The 18,546-nt window shown below is 31.5% G+C and overlaps 3 protein-coding genes across 12 annotated transcripts in view; all 3 read right to left on the minus strand.

The window, feature by feature from the left end:
* AGO1 (Argonaute-1) overlaps positions 1-7,941 on the minus strand; it is a 28,009-nt gene extending 20,068 nt beyond the window's left edge. For 2 of the 7 annotated variants that reach the window (XM_064359714.1, XM_008198431.3), the window contains exons 1-2: positions 4,652-4,845; positions 1,383-1,540 (exon numbers count right to left, since the gene is read on the minus strand). In XM_064359714.1, the coding sequence (XP_064215784.1) occupies positions 1,383-1,533 (151 nt within the window). In that variant the 5' untranslated portion in view covers positions 1,534-1,540; positions 4,652-4,845. Of the gene's footprint in view, positions 1-1,382; positions 1,541-4,006; positions 4,116-4,651; positions 4,847-7,717 lie in introns of those variants that run through there. The other 5 variants (XM_015982500.2, XM_015982501.2, XM_008198429.3 and 2 more) reach the window with 5 other exon arrangements.
* Positions 7,942-8,185: 244 nt separating this feature from the next.
* Positions 8,186-8,657, minus strand: Polr2K (RNA polymerase II, I and III subunit K). The gene is made up of 3 exons (XM_008198435.3): positions 8,466-8,657; positions 8,320-8,412; positions 8,186-8,251 (listed from the first exon to the last, which is right to left on the minus strand). Exons 1-3 carry the CDS (start codon positions 8,527-8,529, stop codon positions 8,229-8,231), a joined length of 180 nt encoding a protein of 59 aa, XP_008196657.1. The 5' UTR covers positions 8,530-8,657; the 3' UTR covers positions 8,186-8,228.
* A 53-nt stretch (positions 8,658-8,710) lies between these two features.
* Pfk (Phosphofructokinase) overlaps positions 8,711-18,546 on the minus strand; it is a 35,330-nt gene continuing 25,494 nt past the window's right edge. Inside the window, exons 6-15 of one of the 4 annotated variants that reach the window (XM_064359716.1) lie at positions 15,281-15,389; positions 14,907-15,193; positions 11,934-12,114; positions 11,798-11,818; positions 11,362-11,521; positions 10,264-10,409; positions 9,963-10,215; positions 9,407-9,631; positions 9,121-9,343; positions 8,711-9,067 (exon numbers count right to left, since the gene is read on the minus strand). In XM_064359716.1, coding sequence (XP_064215786.1) covers positions 8,938-9,067; positions 9,121-9,343; positions 9,407-9,631; positions 9,963-10,215; positions 10,264-10,409; positions 11,362-11,521; positions 11,798-11,818; positions 11,934-12,114; positions 14,907-15,193; positions 15,281-15,389 — 1,735 coding nt within the window. In that variant the 3' untranslated portion in view covers positions 8,711-8,937. The remainder of the gene's footprint in view (positions 9,068-9,120; positions 9,344-9,406; positions 9,632-9,962; positions 10,216-10,263; positions 10,410-11,361; positions 11,522-11,797; positions 11,819-11,933; positions 12,115-14,906; positions 15,194-15,280; positions 15,390-18,546) is intronic. The other 3 variants (XM_008198436.3, XM_064359715.1, XM_961686.4) reach the window with 3 other exon arrangements.

Raw genomic sequence — 18,546 nt, forward strand, 5'->3', positions numbered from 1 at the left:
CCTATCTAGTAGGTGATCTAGAGTGACTGTTTCAGTTGGCAATACTGTATTTTATTTTTAAATGAAAGAAAACAAATGATAACTACTATAGCCATTAATTCCCAAAAATGTGAAAATATGTTGTATGATTATATTTAGTGAGAATTATTACTATTAGCGTCTTACAAAATCAAAATAGACTTCTAATATTTTGATTAGTCGATATACAAAGTGTGTTAAAATGATTCTCATCTAGTAAACTTTATATGTAAATTAATTTTCAATAAATTGATAATTTCTGAATGCATTTCAGTAGTTCTATAAAGCGGCATTTCTTCGATAATAATCAATTCTCAAATAGTTCTTCTGTGATATAGCGAAAAATTTAAATGTGACATAAAGTTAACACTAAGTAATTGCCATTAATTGTTAAAAGTGTGAAAAAATGTTGTATGATTAAATTTAGAGATTATTATTGCTAATTAGTGCCTTATAAAACAAAAATCGACATTTTAACTAGATTTTTTTAAATATTTATAGAAAATAATTTTTTGAAAAATTTACGAAACCAAATCAGTGTGTTCCACAAACACAATAAATTAGTAGGCGGGTGTCCCAAAAGTTTCTGAAAGTGTATATTTGGTTGCATAACACAGCTCACAAAACTTGTAAAATATTTCTATATTTTTTCTAATACATTCAAGTTGATAAAATTATTACGTTATAGTATTACGTTATTTAAATAAACTAATTTGTGAATAAAATAAAAATAATGAATACTGTTTAAAGCACGAACAAAGATTGTGCATTTAAAAGTAGATCCCTGAAGAGTTGATTACAACATTTTTTCCTTGACCGCGAATTCTTTAATTCTGAAATTTCCCAAATAAAAAACAATTTTACCTAAAATTCAACCTCAACCTTGAGATTGCTGTTATTCAAATTTATTATAAATTAAAAGAAAGAAAAACGGTAAACATTCGGTGAAACTCAGTCGATTCAAGAGATAAAATGTAATGTGTGAGATGTAATTTTTGGTTTAGTGCTGCTGGTATTTTTGGTAAATTGTCTCCAAGAACAGTTCGCCAGGAGCCACAAAAATTTCACCTCAACGAATCGTTGACTTGGAAGACGTTTTCTAAGATTCAGAAGCTCCATAAAGCGCAAATTAATCTGTTAAACGTCAAAATCTTATGAAAGAAGAGAAACATGTTAATTATAATCACTTCTACTCGAAATAAGGTGTCGAAGCTAAAGTAAAAAAATGTCTCTTTTCCGTAGAATACGGAAACTTGAATACATTTGTATTAATTGAATATTGATTTCTTTTCGTCCATTGACATAATTTCATCAAACGTAATGCAAATTTTTGTAGCAGTAATAAAACTAGAGGTAATAATCACCATTTAGTTGCTGTTGTTGTTGCATGGTCGCGTGATGCGACAAATGATTATTCACTTGAGATCTGTGTCCGATGAGACTTAAAGTTGTGAGATCAGGTAGCAGCTGGGGTATACCTGGCTGCATATTCTTCAGTTCTGTACCAGCAGACATGTTTATTCTGAAAATGAAGAAAAAAATACATCAAATTTATGCACATACACACAATACAATCGCATTTCGTGGCATGTTTATTGTTGTTTCACAACAGTGCCACACCTGCGCCCTTTTCACCATCCGGTTTGTTGTGTGGTGTCTCGCGACCGCTTTCTCGTGACACGAAATTATTTTTCTGGTTGCGATTTTTCAAGTCAACATTTAAATTAAATACTCGACCTAACACCAAACATTTCTTTTAGGTGTTTCATTACTCAGTAGCTCTTTTACTTTTTGGCTTGTTTAAAGATACGTACACTTTTAACAATCAACAAAAAACAATGTAATTAAAAAAAATGGGCTGTCAAAAAAGTATATTTTTACTGTATCTCAAAACATAATAGTCACATAGAAATCGGCTTTTACTATTAATTACATCCCGATTTTTTATACATATTATGTTTTTACTCGTATTAAAAAAATAATTAACTTTCAAACCAATGTATCTTTCAATGTATCTGAACTACGGAAATAATTCTCAACAATTTTATTTTTTATGTCACAAAAATGCTTAAATGTTGGTAAGTGCAAAAAATATGATCAAAAAATTATTAATTAAATAAAAATTAAACATTCAAAGAATGTTATTTTGGAGCTAGTGATATTTATTTTTTTGCAGCTTTTTCGTTAAAAATATCATTTAAAGTTCGTAAGCACTACAAATAATAAAATTCGACTAATGATAGTAATTTTTTAATATTCCTTAAAAAAAATCCATGTTTCATTTAAATACCAATAAATTAAAATGCTACAATTCTACAAAAAAACAGATCCTGATTTTAATGTAAGTACTTTAACCCAATTAGTCATTTGAGAACCGAAAGAATGAAGGTTATAATATACTGAGGTGGTTACTAAATCGGGGCAAGGGCAAGGGCAAGGGCAAGGTCGGGTTTTCCGATCGTTTAATGCAGGATATGTTATAGCCATTTTTCTTTTAACTTATTATTTATATTCATTTATTGAATTTTTATTAAATATCTTTAAAAATGTGAATATTAATTTAAATTGTTATCCTATATTATATTTTCAACAAAAATATTCATATCATGGCAAATATACCTGGCGTCTAAATTAATTTAAATAAAAACAAATTTTAGATAAGCGACTAGAAAAGAAAAAAACTAGTCGATTTTAGAAAACTAATAACAGTGTCAATATTTTTATATAAAATTTATAATTTTAACAATTTATAACCTGATGCTAAAACGCAGTTTTTATAGTGTGTATTCCACAGTTTCATAAATTAAACATGACAACAAAATAACGCAATGTGATTGGCTTAGAATTCTCATTACCCAAAAGTCTGTGGGTGCTGACAACAATGTAAACACGGAAGTAAATTCTTAAAATAAAAACTTCAACACTGATAAGGTATATTTTTAAGCCTGTTTTTACAACAAAGAATTGTTAAACAAACTATGCAAAACAATGAAGTAGTTTGTAGACCACAACCACATTCCTTGACAATTATTTTTAGCTGAATAAATTATTTTACATTTCTCTGAAGTTTATCTGACCAAGTGATAAAAGACATTACACTGAGATAAAAGTTCCTACGAGAAAAAATTGTATGAGCCTTCTTTCACGAAATAAAGCTCTTCATAGCTAGGTTTTTAGTTCAGTTTTTGAATTTATTTAGCGAAAAAGACAAATCTTACAAACATTTAACAAACTCACAAAGTAAACAATAATTAAATATGACATCATTGGAAGCAAAAGAAAAACAATTAAAACCAAAAAAAAACAAAAGAAAATTAGAAATCAAATTGCTTAGAAAAAAATCTGATTTCATTTATAAGCTTTAATAAACGTCCCTTAACCATACGAGTTGGTCCGACGCTTTTGAATCACCCTGTATAAGTTTCTAACACTATCATGCCTCCAATTAAATTTCAGATCACAGTGGCCAATGACTTCGAAATTAAGTTGGCTACATTGAATTTAATGTAGCCAACTTAATTCAAAGTCACAACTCACTTTAATCAAAAATTTAAAATTTTAATCTGTATTTTTAAAAACTGATTTTGCGGTGAATCACCAGGTGTGTGGCAACAGTGTATAAATAAATGCAATATGATAGATATTATCGCAATTTATACCTCCTCAAGTCATGAATGAATGGAAATGAGGCGTGTATTAAAATAAAAATCTTTCGAGGAAAATGACACTAATTAGTGATAATTTATGGAAATTTAATTTAATAAAAAAAAATCATGACTTCATGCAGTCACCACTGTAAACATAAACAGAACAAAAGACTGCCGCTTCCAACAATAGTCTCTTTATTACATATTTTGTAAAGAAATTCAAAGTAGCTTTGTTTACTCCATTATGCAACGATAATAATTTATTTAATCTTTACTTAATCTCGCCGCTTTCTACGATGAAATCGTGTCGTAAAATCCACCAAAATCCCGTGTTTATTTACCTGAGAGAGGTACCTTGTCTAACCAACAGGTGTTATTATTACATTTCAGTCCTTTGTTGGTTTTCCCTGCACTTTTCTAATAAACCACACACAAGTCCACAACTGCAATCGAATAAAACGAACGTCATACGTAATACTGATAAGATAACCGAACGCGCGTCCGATTAAAACAAAAGAGAAACCCTAAAAACAAGTAATCAAGTCGGCTCCTGTTCCACAGCCAACCCCGCACTCCCGAATAAATGCACCGGATCAAGTCACCCTCGCCGGCCCTCGTCGTAATAAAACCAGAGGGAAGAAAGTAAATCGGGGAGCGCACTTTTGCTCCACCTGTACAACCAACTTTCACTCAAAAATGTTACGGCGTAATAAAACAAACCAGCGCTCTGTTGTTACTTGTTTTGTTATCATCGGAAGAGCAATGCACGGCAATTGCGATTACGCATCGGAAAAGAAGAAAGGACAAGTGTGCTGCGGCGGCGGCGGTGGTGACTTGATCCGAAAATAGCAATTTGAAAGTGAAACGAAACGACAGTAGGCCCTGGCCTAGGCCAACAGAGATCTTGAAAATACGGTTTCAAGGCCACGCCGGCTGTAGGACAAGACAACACCGCATTTACGCCAACTTGATTTCTACGTATTTACCTCGTCTGATTGTCCTAATCTCGGGCTGACATTGGCTGAAACATGTCAGAGGGGCCACTTTAGCACACGAGAAGAGCGTTTCCGAGTTTGACATTACATAAAACTCGTTAATTTCACTGCGTTTTCGGTTTCTTTTGTCGCGAGAGCACTTGTTTTGGATACATGGATGTCTGGATTTTAGGTGGACGCGGAGTGCGCACGCGCACGCGACGAAGGGGGTTTTCGGTTGCGTAACGATGGGAAATACGATTTCGGAGGGGGCGGCGGTGGCGGACAATTTCTCTACAAAAGAGGGATTAAAAATATTAAAATGCGTCGACAGAAATTTTCCATCAAGATGGCTGTGACGCTGAAATTAGGTTGGCCACTGTGAATAATTTGGAGTAGTGACACTGATTGGCAGGGGAATTACTAGGAATAAGTCAGTGTGCCAACATAATTAAATGTCAATGACATCTTTAAATACATCCACATTTGCTATCCTTTTTAACCAATCAAATAAAAACTTCGTCGAAAATACGAAAACATATACAGGATGATTCATATCTTACCTCCATGAATATTTTGCAAAAAATAGTTTAAAAAAAGTCTAACTCTACCGATAACACGAAGCGATAACATGAATCTGTGACTTTCGAATTTCGTTGGCAATACTGAAGACAGTAGAAACAAAAAAATCTTATAATCAAAAGTATCGTATCTTCTGTGACTACATTATTCAATGTTGCCAACTTATTTTCGAAGTACAGACCTCTTTAACCAGGAATTTAAATATAAAAAAACACAAATTTATGTATTATTTCATTCGACTATAAATGTGTTTTGATTTTCAAAACACCTTTTATCTTTCAAAATGACCTAATACACCTTTGACAAAATAATTCTAAGATAAATCAGAGAATTAGTTATTAAACAGGCAACTGTTCCCTAGCTTAATACTAGATTTTGTTATTTTGTAGGTACATTATCATTTTTAAAATACAAAGCAAAAATAAAAAGAATAAACAAGATAAAAAATGATAACGACCAATTCTTACTATGATTATTACAACTGGGATATTATTATCATTCCGATGCCTCGTATTACAGCAGTGAAACGTTAACAGCGTAAATAAACTACAAAAATGTACCATTTCCGCATTTTGTCGTAAACAAAGCCCGGTTTAAAAAATAAAAAAAAAGAATTCACTTAATGAATGTAAAAAATGGGAGAATAACAAACCTCCCTCCCCATTTACTTATTTATTCTGAAGTAACTTGTATTGTTCGCGTATGAAATAGAGAACATAATTTTTATTTAAAATTTTGTGGAAATCTGCTAAATGGAAAATATTCAGAAAAAAAAAGTTTATCTCAAAAGTAATAATCTCACAGAATCCACATTTGTTCTTAAAAATACTGGAATTATTTTCTTGCACATGACAGAATTTTGCTACAATTCTTTTATGTAATTAACATTAAATAATAATAATAATAATAATAATAATAATAATAATAATTTTATTTTAAAACAAGCCATACGTACGTGTGTTTAAAAAATTACATAAAAATTGAAATAAACGTAATAATTTCAAAACTAGCAAGTTTTTCCTGAAAACCATAAACTTATAACAAAACGGTTTGTTCCATTGAATTCTACGGCTCATTCTACGTATTATATCAACTTTTCACGTGATTTAAAATTTGAAAATTACTAGAATAAAATTTTGGTGAACTCTTAGAACCTTCACAAAAATTAAAAAAAAAACTCACGCTACCAAAGTTTTATGAATTTTTCTATGCCTTTACAACCTTCGCGAGTTATTAGAAGTAGAATAAAAGTCAATAGATTCGATTTTTTGAAGTTTGAAGATTTTTCCAATTTTGTCGCGATTTTGGTCGATTTCCGGTACCCGGAACATTTATCGAGCAATAACTCCGGAACTATTAGAGATTACCCTATGAAGTTTATTATCGTTGGAAAGCTCTTTTAATTATCTGTATTTTTCAAAAAAGAACATTATTCTCCGACTAATAGTTTTCGTATAAATTAGATATAAAAGCAAAAATATGTAGAATTTAAAAAAATTCATAACTAAAAAACAATTGGAAATTTTGCAATTTTTTTGACACCAATCGATTCCCCGGATCATTTTACATAAGCTAGAATTGAAATAGTTCTACTTTTTTAAATAGTTTTGCGGTAATTGAGAAAATAAAAAAAATAAAAATTTGTTAACACCCCCCCCCCCCCTGTCTCCAAAAAATTCAAAATTTTGAGAAAAAAAAAAATGCCAAAACCCATCCTATTTGATAGATTTTGATCTGTTCTTTACAATGGAACAAACCGTTTTGCTGTCGGTCTTATAGTTTCGTCGCAATTGTTCCACTTTTCGTCGAGATTTTTGTCGATTTTCGGTACCTGGAACATTTATCATGTAATAACTCCGGAACTATTAGAGATTACACCATGAAGTTTATTATCGTTGAAAAGCTCTTTTAATTATCTATCTTCTGCAAAAAAGACTATTGTTCTCCGACTAATAGCTTTCGAGAAAATTGTAGAAGAAAGCAAAAATAAGTAAAATTTAAAAAAATTCATAACTAAAAAACTATTCGAAATTTGACAATTTTCTCGACGCCAATCGATTCACCGGGACATTTTCCATAAGCCAGCACCAACATGGTCCACTTTTTAGAATAGTTTTGCAGTAATTGAGAAAATAAAAAAAATGAAAAATTCGGTTTTTTGCAATTTCTTGATAATTGAAAATTGACAAGTGTCTCAAAATCAATTAAAACCCATCTTGTCTGATAGATATTGAGGTATTCTTTACGAAGGATCATTTTACATAGTTTCATATGAAATAGTTCCATAATATTCGAACAGTTTTGCCGTAATTAATTAAAAAAAAAAAAAAATCCGACAAAATGCATGGCTGTCCAATGTCTCAAAACCTTAAAACCTATCCTACGTGATAGGTTTTTTCCATAAAATTTAATAAAATCACACCATGGTTGTGGTCTCTTAGGCTCAAAAAAACATTTTGGGGAAAATCAAAAAAACACTTCAAAAATCAAAATTACCTCAGTGCGCTGGCGGGAAACCGGCACGCAACGGTAAACCTCGCCGGCGCCCTTTCAGCACGTGGTGCAATAACACAACGCAGTTATCGCAGCCCTAGACGGCCATCATTGGCCCCCACGTCCTGCACCACCTTCACTCCTCCGACAATTGTCAGTCCAAAAATCGGCGAATTTTTTACTCTCGGCGTTTTCAACGGCGAAGCCACACGTCGCGACCGGCGCGCTCAGACACCGGCGTAGAACCTGCGTGTATTTAGTTTTATTGATCGCACATGGACGACCTTGAATTTGGTTAAAGAGGAGGTTGCGTTGCAGAAAGTGGTCCTGCACTGCCCTTGCGCGAGACCTTGAAATTTTCGCTACAACTGGGCCCTGGGAAATCGATGCATTGCCCCAGGTGGTGCCCAAGGTGCTTGAATTGTCGGACGTAGGAAAGGGGAAAGACAGGTTTGCAAATAATAACCCCAATGTAAAAAACACTCTATTCCAACCTTAATTAATTACAATTTTTTCACCGGGCGTCAAACACGGCCACTGGATCAAAGTTAAGGAAAAATTAACTGAAAATTTGCAAGTGTTAGTAATTGATAATAAAAGGATACATCGTTTGGTTCTCTTCTTGTACATAATACGGTACCCACATTCCCGGCACCTGATTGGATCCCGCGGCCTTATTTCGTTCTCATTGTGGCATTCTAAATAATTTTCGAAAATTTTCAAATCAAAACATAACCTCACTTTCACGTACCTCCGCAAATGTAAACCATGGGAGTTTTCGTGGCCCCTGAGTCTTTGGTCGAAGGTTCCGACATCCTAATCACTTAAATTAGCACAATTTTTAATACAAACGAGCGGGAACGTAGTTTTCTCCTCTAATAAATTTTGTATAAAAACAACGCCACCATGCCGACTTAGGGAATTTCATCTTTTTTTTGTTATTCCAACGGTTGGCAACGCCAACGTATACAAGCGCGAAATTCAAAAAGGTGCAGGAATTTTTGATAGTTTATTAAAATTTTATTGAAATATAATACGTCCATTCCACATACCCAGCTCGAATCGTACTTTGTAACACTTGACCCGTCTTCAAATATCGATATTGTCATCACAATATGGCCAAAATTTGTTTACAATATCTCATTTAATAAAATAAACTACACAATAAAATAAATAAAACAAGCTAAAAAATACAAATTCACTATAAATGGCTACGGTTGCCTTTAATTAATAAAACTGCGATCCTCAATCGTCATATACATCCCTTCTTCCTCATATGTCGAATCATGTTTTGCCAAAATACGCAATAGAGGGCGCAGTTTCAACCACCATTGCTCTTTAGGCATACGCAAGCTAAAACAATTTAAAGTAATTATAAAAAACAGTTTAATAATTTATAAACGTACTCAAAGTTGGTTTGTTCTTTCAACTCAGCGACTGGTGTAAACTTGTATTGTCTTTTAACGATTCCTAACAGAACGACGCTGTCTTGACTAGAACAACTGACTGAGCCGTCTGAACTCATATTGCTTTTTAATTGGTTGATCATCCATTCGACCGCTTTGGACGCCATTTTGGTACCAACATTGCGGTCAAAAGGTGTGGGGGAACCCCCTTGTTGCATATGACCTTAACAATACACACACAAAAAAAGTATTAAATTTTTAAACAAACAAACGTCTATATAAATACCTAAAACGTTCATCCTGGCACTAAACAAGCCTTTTCCTTCCTCACAATACAATCTGTAGATAAAGTCGGTATTGTAGTTATCTGACGCTTTTTCGTTACGTAAAATTAAACCACGTTGTACACCTTCGGACATTTTCGTAGCCATGTGGTAGACATCTTGTTGCAAGTCTTTAATTGTGAATTTTTCCTCGTAAATGTACGCAGCATCCGCACCCCCAGCGAGACCTAACATGTGAAAATAAGTTGGCGATGCTGAATAATGAATGTGTTGGCAACATTGACTGTCAAACTTAAACATTAATATTTACCTTTTTTATATCATTAATAGATATTTAATTACCCCATGCATCAAATATACAAGGTGTATCAGAAATAAGATAATACAAGTAATACGAACTCCTATATTTTATTTCTAAAATGGAGGATTTTGGAAGAAATAAATTACGTCAAAAACTAAGTAGTTCTGAAACAACCTGTATAGGGTCGAATATTTTACGTTTTGAGACACAAACTGTCTTCATTTCATACAATGTTGCCAACTTAATATCGATATTACCTGCAAGTGTGGCCAAATATCCGCAATACCCGCCCATGGTTTCAATAATAAAAACCCTCCTTTTCGTGCCTTGAGCCGACTGTCTGATTCTATCACAAATTTCGGTGATTTCGTTCAAGGCTGTGTCACAACCTAGTGAAAATTCCGTCCCTGGTACATTGTTACTGATAGTTCCGGGGATTACCACGATTGGTATATTGAGAGCTGGAAAATCTTTACGGCTGTCTAGAAATTGTACAGCGGCTGCAAATGCCTAAACCACAATTTTTAGTTCTTCGAGCCGGATAAAGTTAAAACTTACTTCAAAGCCGCCAATAATGAGTAAACCTTGAATTTTAAATTCGGCCAATCGGGCGGCTACTAAACCCATACGATTGCCAGGAAGGGTGCGTTTGGTGCCCAGATTTGCACCCCCGATGCCAACCCAACCAGCCACTTCGGCCCAATCTGAAAAAAATTCGTTATTTTTCAATATTTTACCCACAAAACAAAAAACTAACTATTGTCGTCAAAAATAATGTATTTCCTGAGTGTCTACGCATATTTATATGGAAAAAACTTATTAATTTTTTTTATTTCGTCCATTTTGCATGAAAAAGTTTAATTAAACTATTTTTCGAGAGTTTTACTGCGTTTTTAAGTTAATAACTTTAATTATATCATTAAATCTTGTTCAGAGTAATTATTTTACTGTTACTAATTTTGCAATATTTTAACCAAATTATCCGAAAACGAAGTTAATGATGATCGAAAAACCACATGTTTCTTTCAAACTTTTAAAGACGGTTTTTTGAGCGATAAGATGATTTAACAAAAATAAAGGTAGAAAAAAAATGATATGACATAAGAAAGTGTGAGAGGATCTTATAATTAAAAATTACGATACGTTTGCTGCTTTTTATCCCATATTTTTAAACGAAAATCTCGGTTACAAAAAATCAAACGTTATTCATGCGTTTTTGAGTTGAAAAGTTGGTTATTTATTTACTAATTTCGCAATATTCTACATGAAATTATGTGAAAAAACAACTGTTTAACCGAAGAAGACGTTATTTTTGTTTTTTCGAGAGCTGTATCACCACTTATTAGGCAAAATTTTACTCAAATTAGTCGAAAAATTAGTTCTCTTCATCGAGAATTTATTGCTTTTGACCCTTTTGAGCCTTTGAAAGTGTTTATGAGCAAAAAAATATATGTAAAAAATGAAGATGGAAAAAGAAAGAAGCAAGAAAAAACTAAATAGTGGAAGAAAAAACAAAAGTAAGTAAATGCTTTTGAAAGAACTATCTAATACAGTTTCTAATCTGTTCTCAATTAAAAAATAGCTATATTTTTTCTACAAAAAATAGAGTAATTTTTACCCAAAAAACTAGCTAAAAATAAAAAAATTGATACACACCCATTTGTTTTATATTGCCAGCGATAAGACCTTCAACTCCTTCCTGAATGCCCAAAACTGTGTCTCCTCTGTAGATAAAATTTCGTACAAAAGAACGTACAGCGGCATTCATGCCACAAGCAGGAGCCCCAATATGCATTACGGCCACTGTGAAACCTTCCTGAATGGCAACACAAGCGAAATAAAGAATAGTATACAGAGTTTAATTAAACACAAAAATGTTAGCACCACTTAAGTGTTAAAAGCCAAAGAAACTATAAAGCAGAAATCTTTGTAATTACTATATTTTCAAAACATTTGAAGAACATTTTTGAAATTTTGATACTGAATTCAATTGAATACATGACACAAATAAAGTGACGACACAACAAAACATAAGAACCAAATAAAAAGATTTCGAAAAATTGAAAAGCCAAATTTTAAGCATCATACTCACCGAACAATGATCAGTTAGACGCTAAAGCAGAAATTAATCAAAATTTTGCAAAAACAAATGAAAACAAACTTCAGCCGATTTTCTATCACATTATGTACGCATACAAACATGCAAACATTTAAAAAATAACACTCACCCTTCCATGTCCTTGCTCATCAAATGCATCCTTTGGAGGCTTGAGTCGAGTCAACAACTTATAAGTCTCCAAATTGCGCATAAATGACTTTCCACGTAATTCCACCGCCAAATCAAATTTCTTATCAGCCATTGCCTGTGAGACGGCTTTTGTTCGCTTCACGCAATCCATTAACGGCAACCTTAGAGAAACAATTATTTTGGAATCGAGCAAAATAACTTTAAAATTAACTATTAATTAATTAATTATTAATTAACACAGAAAATAATCTTCTTTTTAGAATTTTGGCAAATGATAATAAAATATTTAGAAAACTTTAAGATCATTAAAAAAATGAGTAGTAATAGGATGTAAAGAATTTTTTTATTACAACGAAAAAATGCACTTTTTGAACTATCCAACTTTGTATTTAGAATAATAAGTTGTATAACAGATCAATTTTGATCGAAACTGGAATAATGTAAAAAAAATTGGAAAATGTAGAGAAAGTGTTAATTAAAAAAAAATAAATACAGCTCACCAAATTATTATAAAAAAAATCTAGAGAAAAAGTTATAAACGAATCTATAAGATCTAAAAGTTCACAAACGGCTTAAAATCAGAGAAAAATTTTAGAAAAAATCTAGATAAGAGAACACAAATAATGTTAAAGCATAATATGGAAAAATTAGTATGAAGAAGCATCTGGAAGAAGTTCAGATCAAGAAACAATTTTAGCAAAAAAATCAAAGAAAAATGTTAAGAAAAATCTAGAGAAGAGTACAGCAACAAAATGCTAAAAAATACTCAGAATAAATTCTAAACAAAATTAAAGAAAAAAATTCATTTAAAAAGAGTTAGTAAAATTTATATGAATTTGAGAAATGTAGAAAAAAATGTGAAAGACTAAAAGACTAAAAGACTAGAAGCAGTGAAAAATAATTCTGGGTAAAGTTTAGAGAATAGTTACAAATAAGCATCTGTAGAAGAATTTATAAAAAAAATCTAAAGATCTGTAGAAGAGCTCAGATTTAAGATCAGGAAAAAACTGAAAAAAATCTAGAGTACAAAAACAAGGCTAAAGAATAATCGCGAAGGATTCTAAACAAAAAACAGAAAAAAAAATAAAAAAACGTATAATCTAAACGAGAATTTGTAGAAAGTCGAAAAAAAATAATTGTAATGAAGCAACTGGAGAAGAATTTATAAAATAATCTAAAAAGCTTGTTTTATTAAATAATTCAAAAAAGAGTCCCGATTTAAGATCTAGAAACGGTTTTACAAAAGAATCAGAGAAAAATATATTTTAAGAAAGACGTAGTACAGAAACCATACTAAGAAATAATCTAAATGATTGAAAAAAAAACTAAAAAAATCTTTAAAAAACGCAAAGTAGAATCTAGGAGAATTTTTGTATTTACTTTATTTTATTGTGAAGAAGCATCTGAAAAACAATTCGGAAGTCCAGGTTAAGAAACGAATTGAGTAAAAAATAAAAAAAAACTAAAGAAAAATTCAGCAACAAAATGCTACAAAATACTCAGGAAAAAATCTAAACAAAATTAGAGAAAAAATTTCATTTGAAGAGACTTGGTAAAATTTACATGGATTTAAAAAATGTAGAAAAAATGTGGAAGAATAGAAGCAATGAAAAATTAATTTTGGCTAAAGTTTAAAAAATAATTGCAAATAAGCATCTATACAAGAATTTATATAAAAAAAAATCTAAAGATCTGTAGAAGAGCTCAGATTTGATATCAGGAAAAAATCAGAGAAAAAACTGAAAAAAATCTAGATAGTACAAAAACTAGGCTAGAGAAAAATCGCAAAGGATTCTAAACAGAAATATAAAAAAATAAAAAAAACGCAAACTACAATCTAAAAGAGAATTTGTAGAAAGTCGAAAAAATATAGAAGCAAATTAATAATAGAGTGTAATGTCCAAAAAATACTTGTAATGAAGCAACTGGAGAAGAATTTATAAAGTAATCTAAAAAAAGCTGTTTTATTAAATAATTCAAAGAAGAGTCCCGATTTAAGATCTAGAAACGGTTTACAAAAGAATCAGAGAAGAATATATTTTAAGAAAGACGTAGTACAGAAACCATACTAAAAAATAATCTAAATAATTTGAAAAAAAAATAAAAAAATCTTTAAAAAACGCAAAGTAGAATCTAAGAGAATTTAGAGAAAATTTCTGTATTTACTTTATTTTATTGCATCTGAAAAACAATTCGGAAGTCCAGGTTAAGAAACGATTTGAGCAAAAAATCAAAGAAAGTCTAGAGAAAAATTCAGCAACAAAATGCTAAAAAATACTCAGGAAAAAATCTAAACAAAATTAGACAAAAAATTTCATTTGAAGAGAATTAGTAAAATTTATATGAATTTGATAAGGAATAGAAGCAATGAGAAATAATTTTGGCTAAAGTTTAGAAAATAATTGCAAATAAACATCTATAGAAGAATTTATATAAAAAAAATCTAAAAATCTGTAGAAGAGTTCAGATTTGAGATCACGAAAGAATAAGAGAAAAAACTGAAAAAAATCTAGAGAGTACAAAAACAAGGCTAAAGAATAATCGCGAAGGATTCTAAACAAAAACAGAAAAAAACTTAAAAAACGCAAAGTAGAATCTAAGAGTTAATTTGGAGAAAATTCCTGTATTTTCTTTACGTTATTTTTTGTTTTTTTTGTTATCAGTGTTTATTAAAATAAGTAGACGTATAATTTACCATTTTTTATGTTTAATCGATAATACCCCACAGTTCTCTTGCAAAACAAAAAATAGTGAAAACATTTTCTAGAAGGTTTAACAAATTTCTTTTTTTTTAATATAAGGGCTTGCCAACATAAATTATTATTAATGTTACTAGGCAATTCAAATAAAAATTAATTACAAAATGCGATTCAAAAAACAACTGATAGAAAAAATAGCATAGAAAAACATATGTTGCCAACTTAATTTAACACTCACAAAAATTTAACTTTACCTTATCGCCTGATTGCCGTCTAAGGAAATCACACACGGCTCTGTATTCTCATCAGCCTCCATTAGCGCCATCACGGCCTCAGCCCCCATACGACAGCCCAGAATCCTATCAAAAGCAGACGGGTTGCCCCCACGTTGCACGTGCCCCAAAACAGTTATTCTGGTGTCCTGTTGGAGATTATCAACGACGACTTTTTTGATCATTTCTGCAGTGATTGGGTCTCCATTCCGGTCGATAGCGCCTTCAGCCACGATAATAATATTGAGACGTTGGCCCATGTGGCGTTCCTAGAAAAAATTATCTAATTTTGCCAAACAACAAAAAATAGAGAGAAAGTCGTGGTACACACTACACAAAATTATTGAAAAATGTACCTGAGACAACTTATGACAGAGTTTTTCGTGCCAGTTCACGTCAGCAGGATTTTCCGGTATAAAAGCGTAATCTGCTTCAGTTGCCAACGCGCTGATCAATGCTAAATAACTGCAAAATTTGGTTTATTTTCGAATTGAAACGAGTGACCGGCTTGGAGTCAAAATTAAACATTATTTGTGGTGTCTACCGAACTATTTCGACAATTATTAAGACATGAAGTATTCTTATTACTTAACAATAAAGAAATAAAATGAATACTATAATTAATGAATAAGTTTTAAAAATTAAAAATTCTTACGGCCGGTTTATAGAAAACTCTGTTAAAATTTAATTCGTTGTTAAAAGTTAACAACGCGAATGACCAATCAAATTGGTTGAATTTGATCACGTGATCAGTTAATCACGCATTTAATTGCGAATTAAATTAATGACGCTTCTATAAACCCGTCCTTATTAGACTTAAAAAATAGAAAATTTTCAAAAGCAAATATCTTTGTCGTTGACTGAAGGTAGATTTATCAGCCCTTAATAACGCTCTAAAAGAGCAGAAAAGCACACAAAGTCCGAATTCTCTGGAGACTTTTGTCTAGGCTTTTGTTTGAAATTTTTGACACAAGGTAAAGATTTCTGCCCCAAATATCCAATCATAACGCTTTGGAAAGGCAGAAATGAACACTAAATCCATAAAAGTAAAAATTTTTAAATTTTCAAATGATAACATAACCCTACTTTTAAAACCGAATTTTTTGGAGGCTTAAAACTACCACAATTTGTGGCTATAGCATTAATTTTCACATCACCGGCTCGTTTGCACAAAGGAAAGGAGGAAAATAGTAAAAATAATGAATAAAAATTTTGCAAAATGCTTTTATAGAAAAGTTGTTATACTTTATGTTTTATGACGTGGTAAACTTAACACACGTTAACACGCCCTTTATAAACGATTAAACACCCTTTTTTATGAAAATGTTTGACACGAAAAGTTCATTTTTGCCCTATTAACATTTCAATAAATCGCCCTGAAGTTTATGTCGTTAGATTTATCGGCCCTTAAACATATGCAACAATAATTAATAACGCTCTAAAAGAGCAGAAACGTGCACAAAATACATAAATGTGAAAATTTTTACGTTTCAAATGACAACATAACCCTACTTTTGAAACCGAATATTCTGGAGACTTAAAATTAACACAATTTGTGACAATACCACTAATTTTCGCACTAAAATTTCACATCACCGGCGTGTTTGCACAAAGGAACGAGGAAAAATAGTGAAAATAATGAATAAGAATTTTGCAAAATGCTTTTATAGGAAAGTTGTACTTTATGTTTTATTACGTGGTAAACTTAACAACACACATTAACACGCCCTTTATAAACGATTAAACACCCTTTTTCATGGAAAGGTTGACGCGAGAAGTGCATTTTTCAATAAATCTCACTAAAGTTTATGTCGTTGACTCAAGGTAGATTTGTCTGCCCTTAAACATATTCAATACTAATTAATAACGCTCTAAAAGTGCAGAAAAGCATACAAAATCCATTAAAGTTAAACTTTAACACTTCAGAAAAGAGCGTAATAACGCTAACCCTACTTTCTGAACTTTTGTCTCTATCTGGCAATAGCACATAATAAAGGTAGAGATTTTGGCCCTAAATATCCTATCATAACGTTTTGAAAAGGGCAGAGATGGAGACAAAATTCTTAGTGTAAATTTTATTATTTTCAGGTAACAACATAACCCAACTTTTGGAACCTACCGAATTTTCAACAAAACAAAACAAACAAACAATTTGTGACTATACGCATTGCAATACCACTAATTTTAGCACTAAAATTTCACATTGCGAGTTTCTGTTTAAATAAAAACATGCATTTTTATTATTCCATTAAATGCATGCGAAATTTTTATAATTTTAGACGTTTATAGTCAAATATATTTGTCATAATGAATTTTTCTAGATCAATAATGTTCTATTTTGAATAATTCTGTGTATAAATGTTTTTAAATTTGACGGATTGTGCCAGTGAATATTTCTGGTGATGAGCTGTTTTAGACTTGCGATGACGTCACACCCGTGACGTATCCGGAGGTTAGGTGTGCGGCGCAGGCGGCGAGGGCGGATCAGTCGACAGCGAGCAGTGGCACGGGTCACTTCGGGAGCGCGAGACGAGCGGTTTATTTAAATTATTGTGCCGTCTCGTTTAATTTATTCAAATATTCAGTTTGTTACTTGCCGTTGTCGCGAACGGACGTGTGCTCAATTAAATCTAAATTTTCCGGTTTAAATTTTAAATTCGGTGACTAGTGTTTAGTGTGTGTGTTAGTGCCAATGGAATAGAATTCAAGAAGGAAACAACAATCCGGATTAAAGGGTAAGTTTGCAGTGATTTATTTTTTGAAAATTAAATCAAATCTGTGATATTTTCAACTAGTAATTTAAGGGCATATTGTTCTAAATTCGTTGTTTCTTCTATTGCAGTAGGTTCGTTTAAGAAGAAGATGGCATCGGAACAGAAGACAAAGGTCAGTGCATTTTTTTTTTTCATTTGCGGTTAATTTATTTTCATTATCTTGCTACAAACGGTAGCAGACGTGCGTTTTAATTTTTTAAATGCGGTATTGAAAAGTCATAGTTTGAGTGACACGTTTTAAATTCAGTAACTATAAATAAAATAAAACACTCAAATAATTTATAGTCGCGTACTGATTTCGTCTTTAATTTCAATCGGTAAAGTCACTTGCTCAAAATTTAATGCAAATAAAGCTTTTTTTGGCGTTGTTTTTAATTAATTTATTTTAATGCTACAAACGGTAGCCAACGTGGAAGCGATATGAGGTAGGTCCATTTTATTGCTGTGTCTCGTATTTATTTCACAAACGAATAATTTCATAAAATTTAATTGCAATTTAAATCTTGTGTCACTAGCTCTAAATGCGGTGTTGAAAAGTCATAGTTTGAGTGACACATTTTAAATTCAGTAACTAAATAAAACAAAACACTCAAATAATTTATCGTCGCGTACTGATTTCGTCTTTAATTTCAATCGGTAAAGTCACTTGCTCAAAATTTAATGCAAATAAAGCTTTTTTTGGCGTTGTTTTTAATTAATTTATTTTAATGCTACAAACGGTAGCCAACGTGGAAGCGATATGAGGTAGGTCCATTTTATTGCTGTGTCGTATTTATTTCACAAACGAATAATTTCATAAAATTTAATTGCATTTCAAATCTTGTGTCACTAGCTCTAATAAATGCGGT

Source organism: Tribolium castaneum, chromosome 1 (assembly GCF_031307605.1).
Source record: "Tribolium castaneum strain GA2 chromosome 1, icTriCast1.1, whole genome shotgun sequence".
Taxonomy (NCBI): Eukaryota; Metazoa; Arthropoda; class Insecta; order Coleoptera; family Tenebrionidae; genus Tribolium; species Tribolium castaneum.

Excerpts from the sequence above, each read along its gene's own strand:
- Polr2K (XM_008198435.3), bottom strand. The coding sequence starts at position 8,529 with ATGTCGGAACCTTCGACCAAAGACTCAGGGGCCACGAAAACTCCCATG. Across the intron at positions 8,413-8,465 it reads CATGGTTTACATTTGCGGAG|AATGCCACAATGAGAACGAA; the intron begins GTACGTGAAAGT and ends AAAATTATTTAG. Across the intron at positions 8,252-8,319 it reads CAAGAAGAGAACCAAACGAT|TGGCCGTGTTTGACGCCCGG; the intron begins GTATCCTTTTAT and ends ACTTTGATCCAG.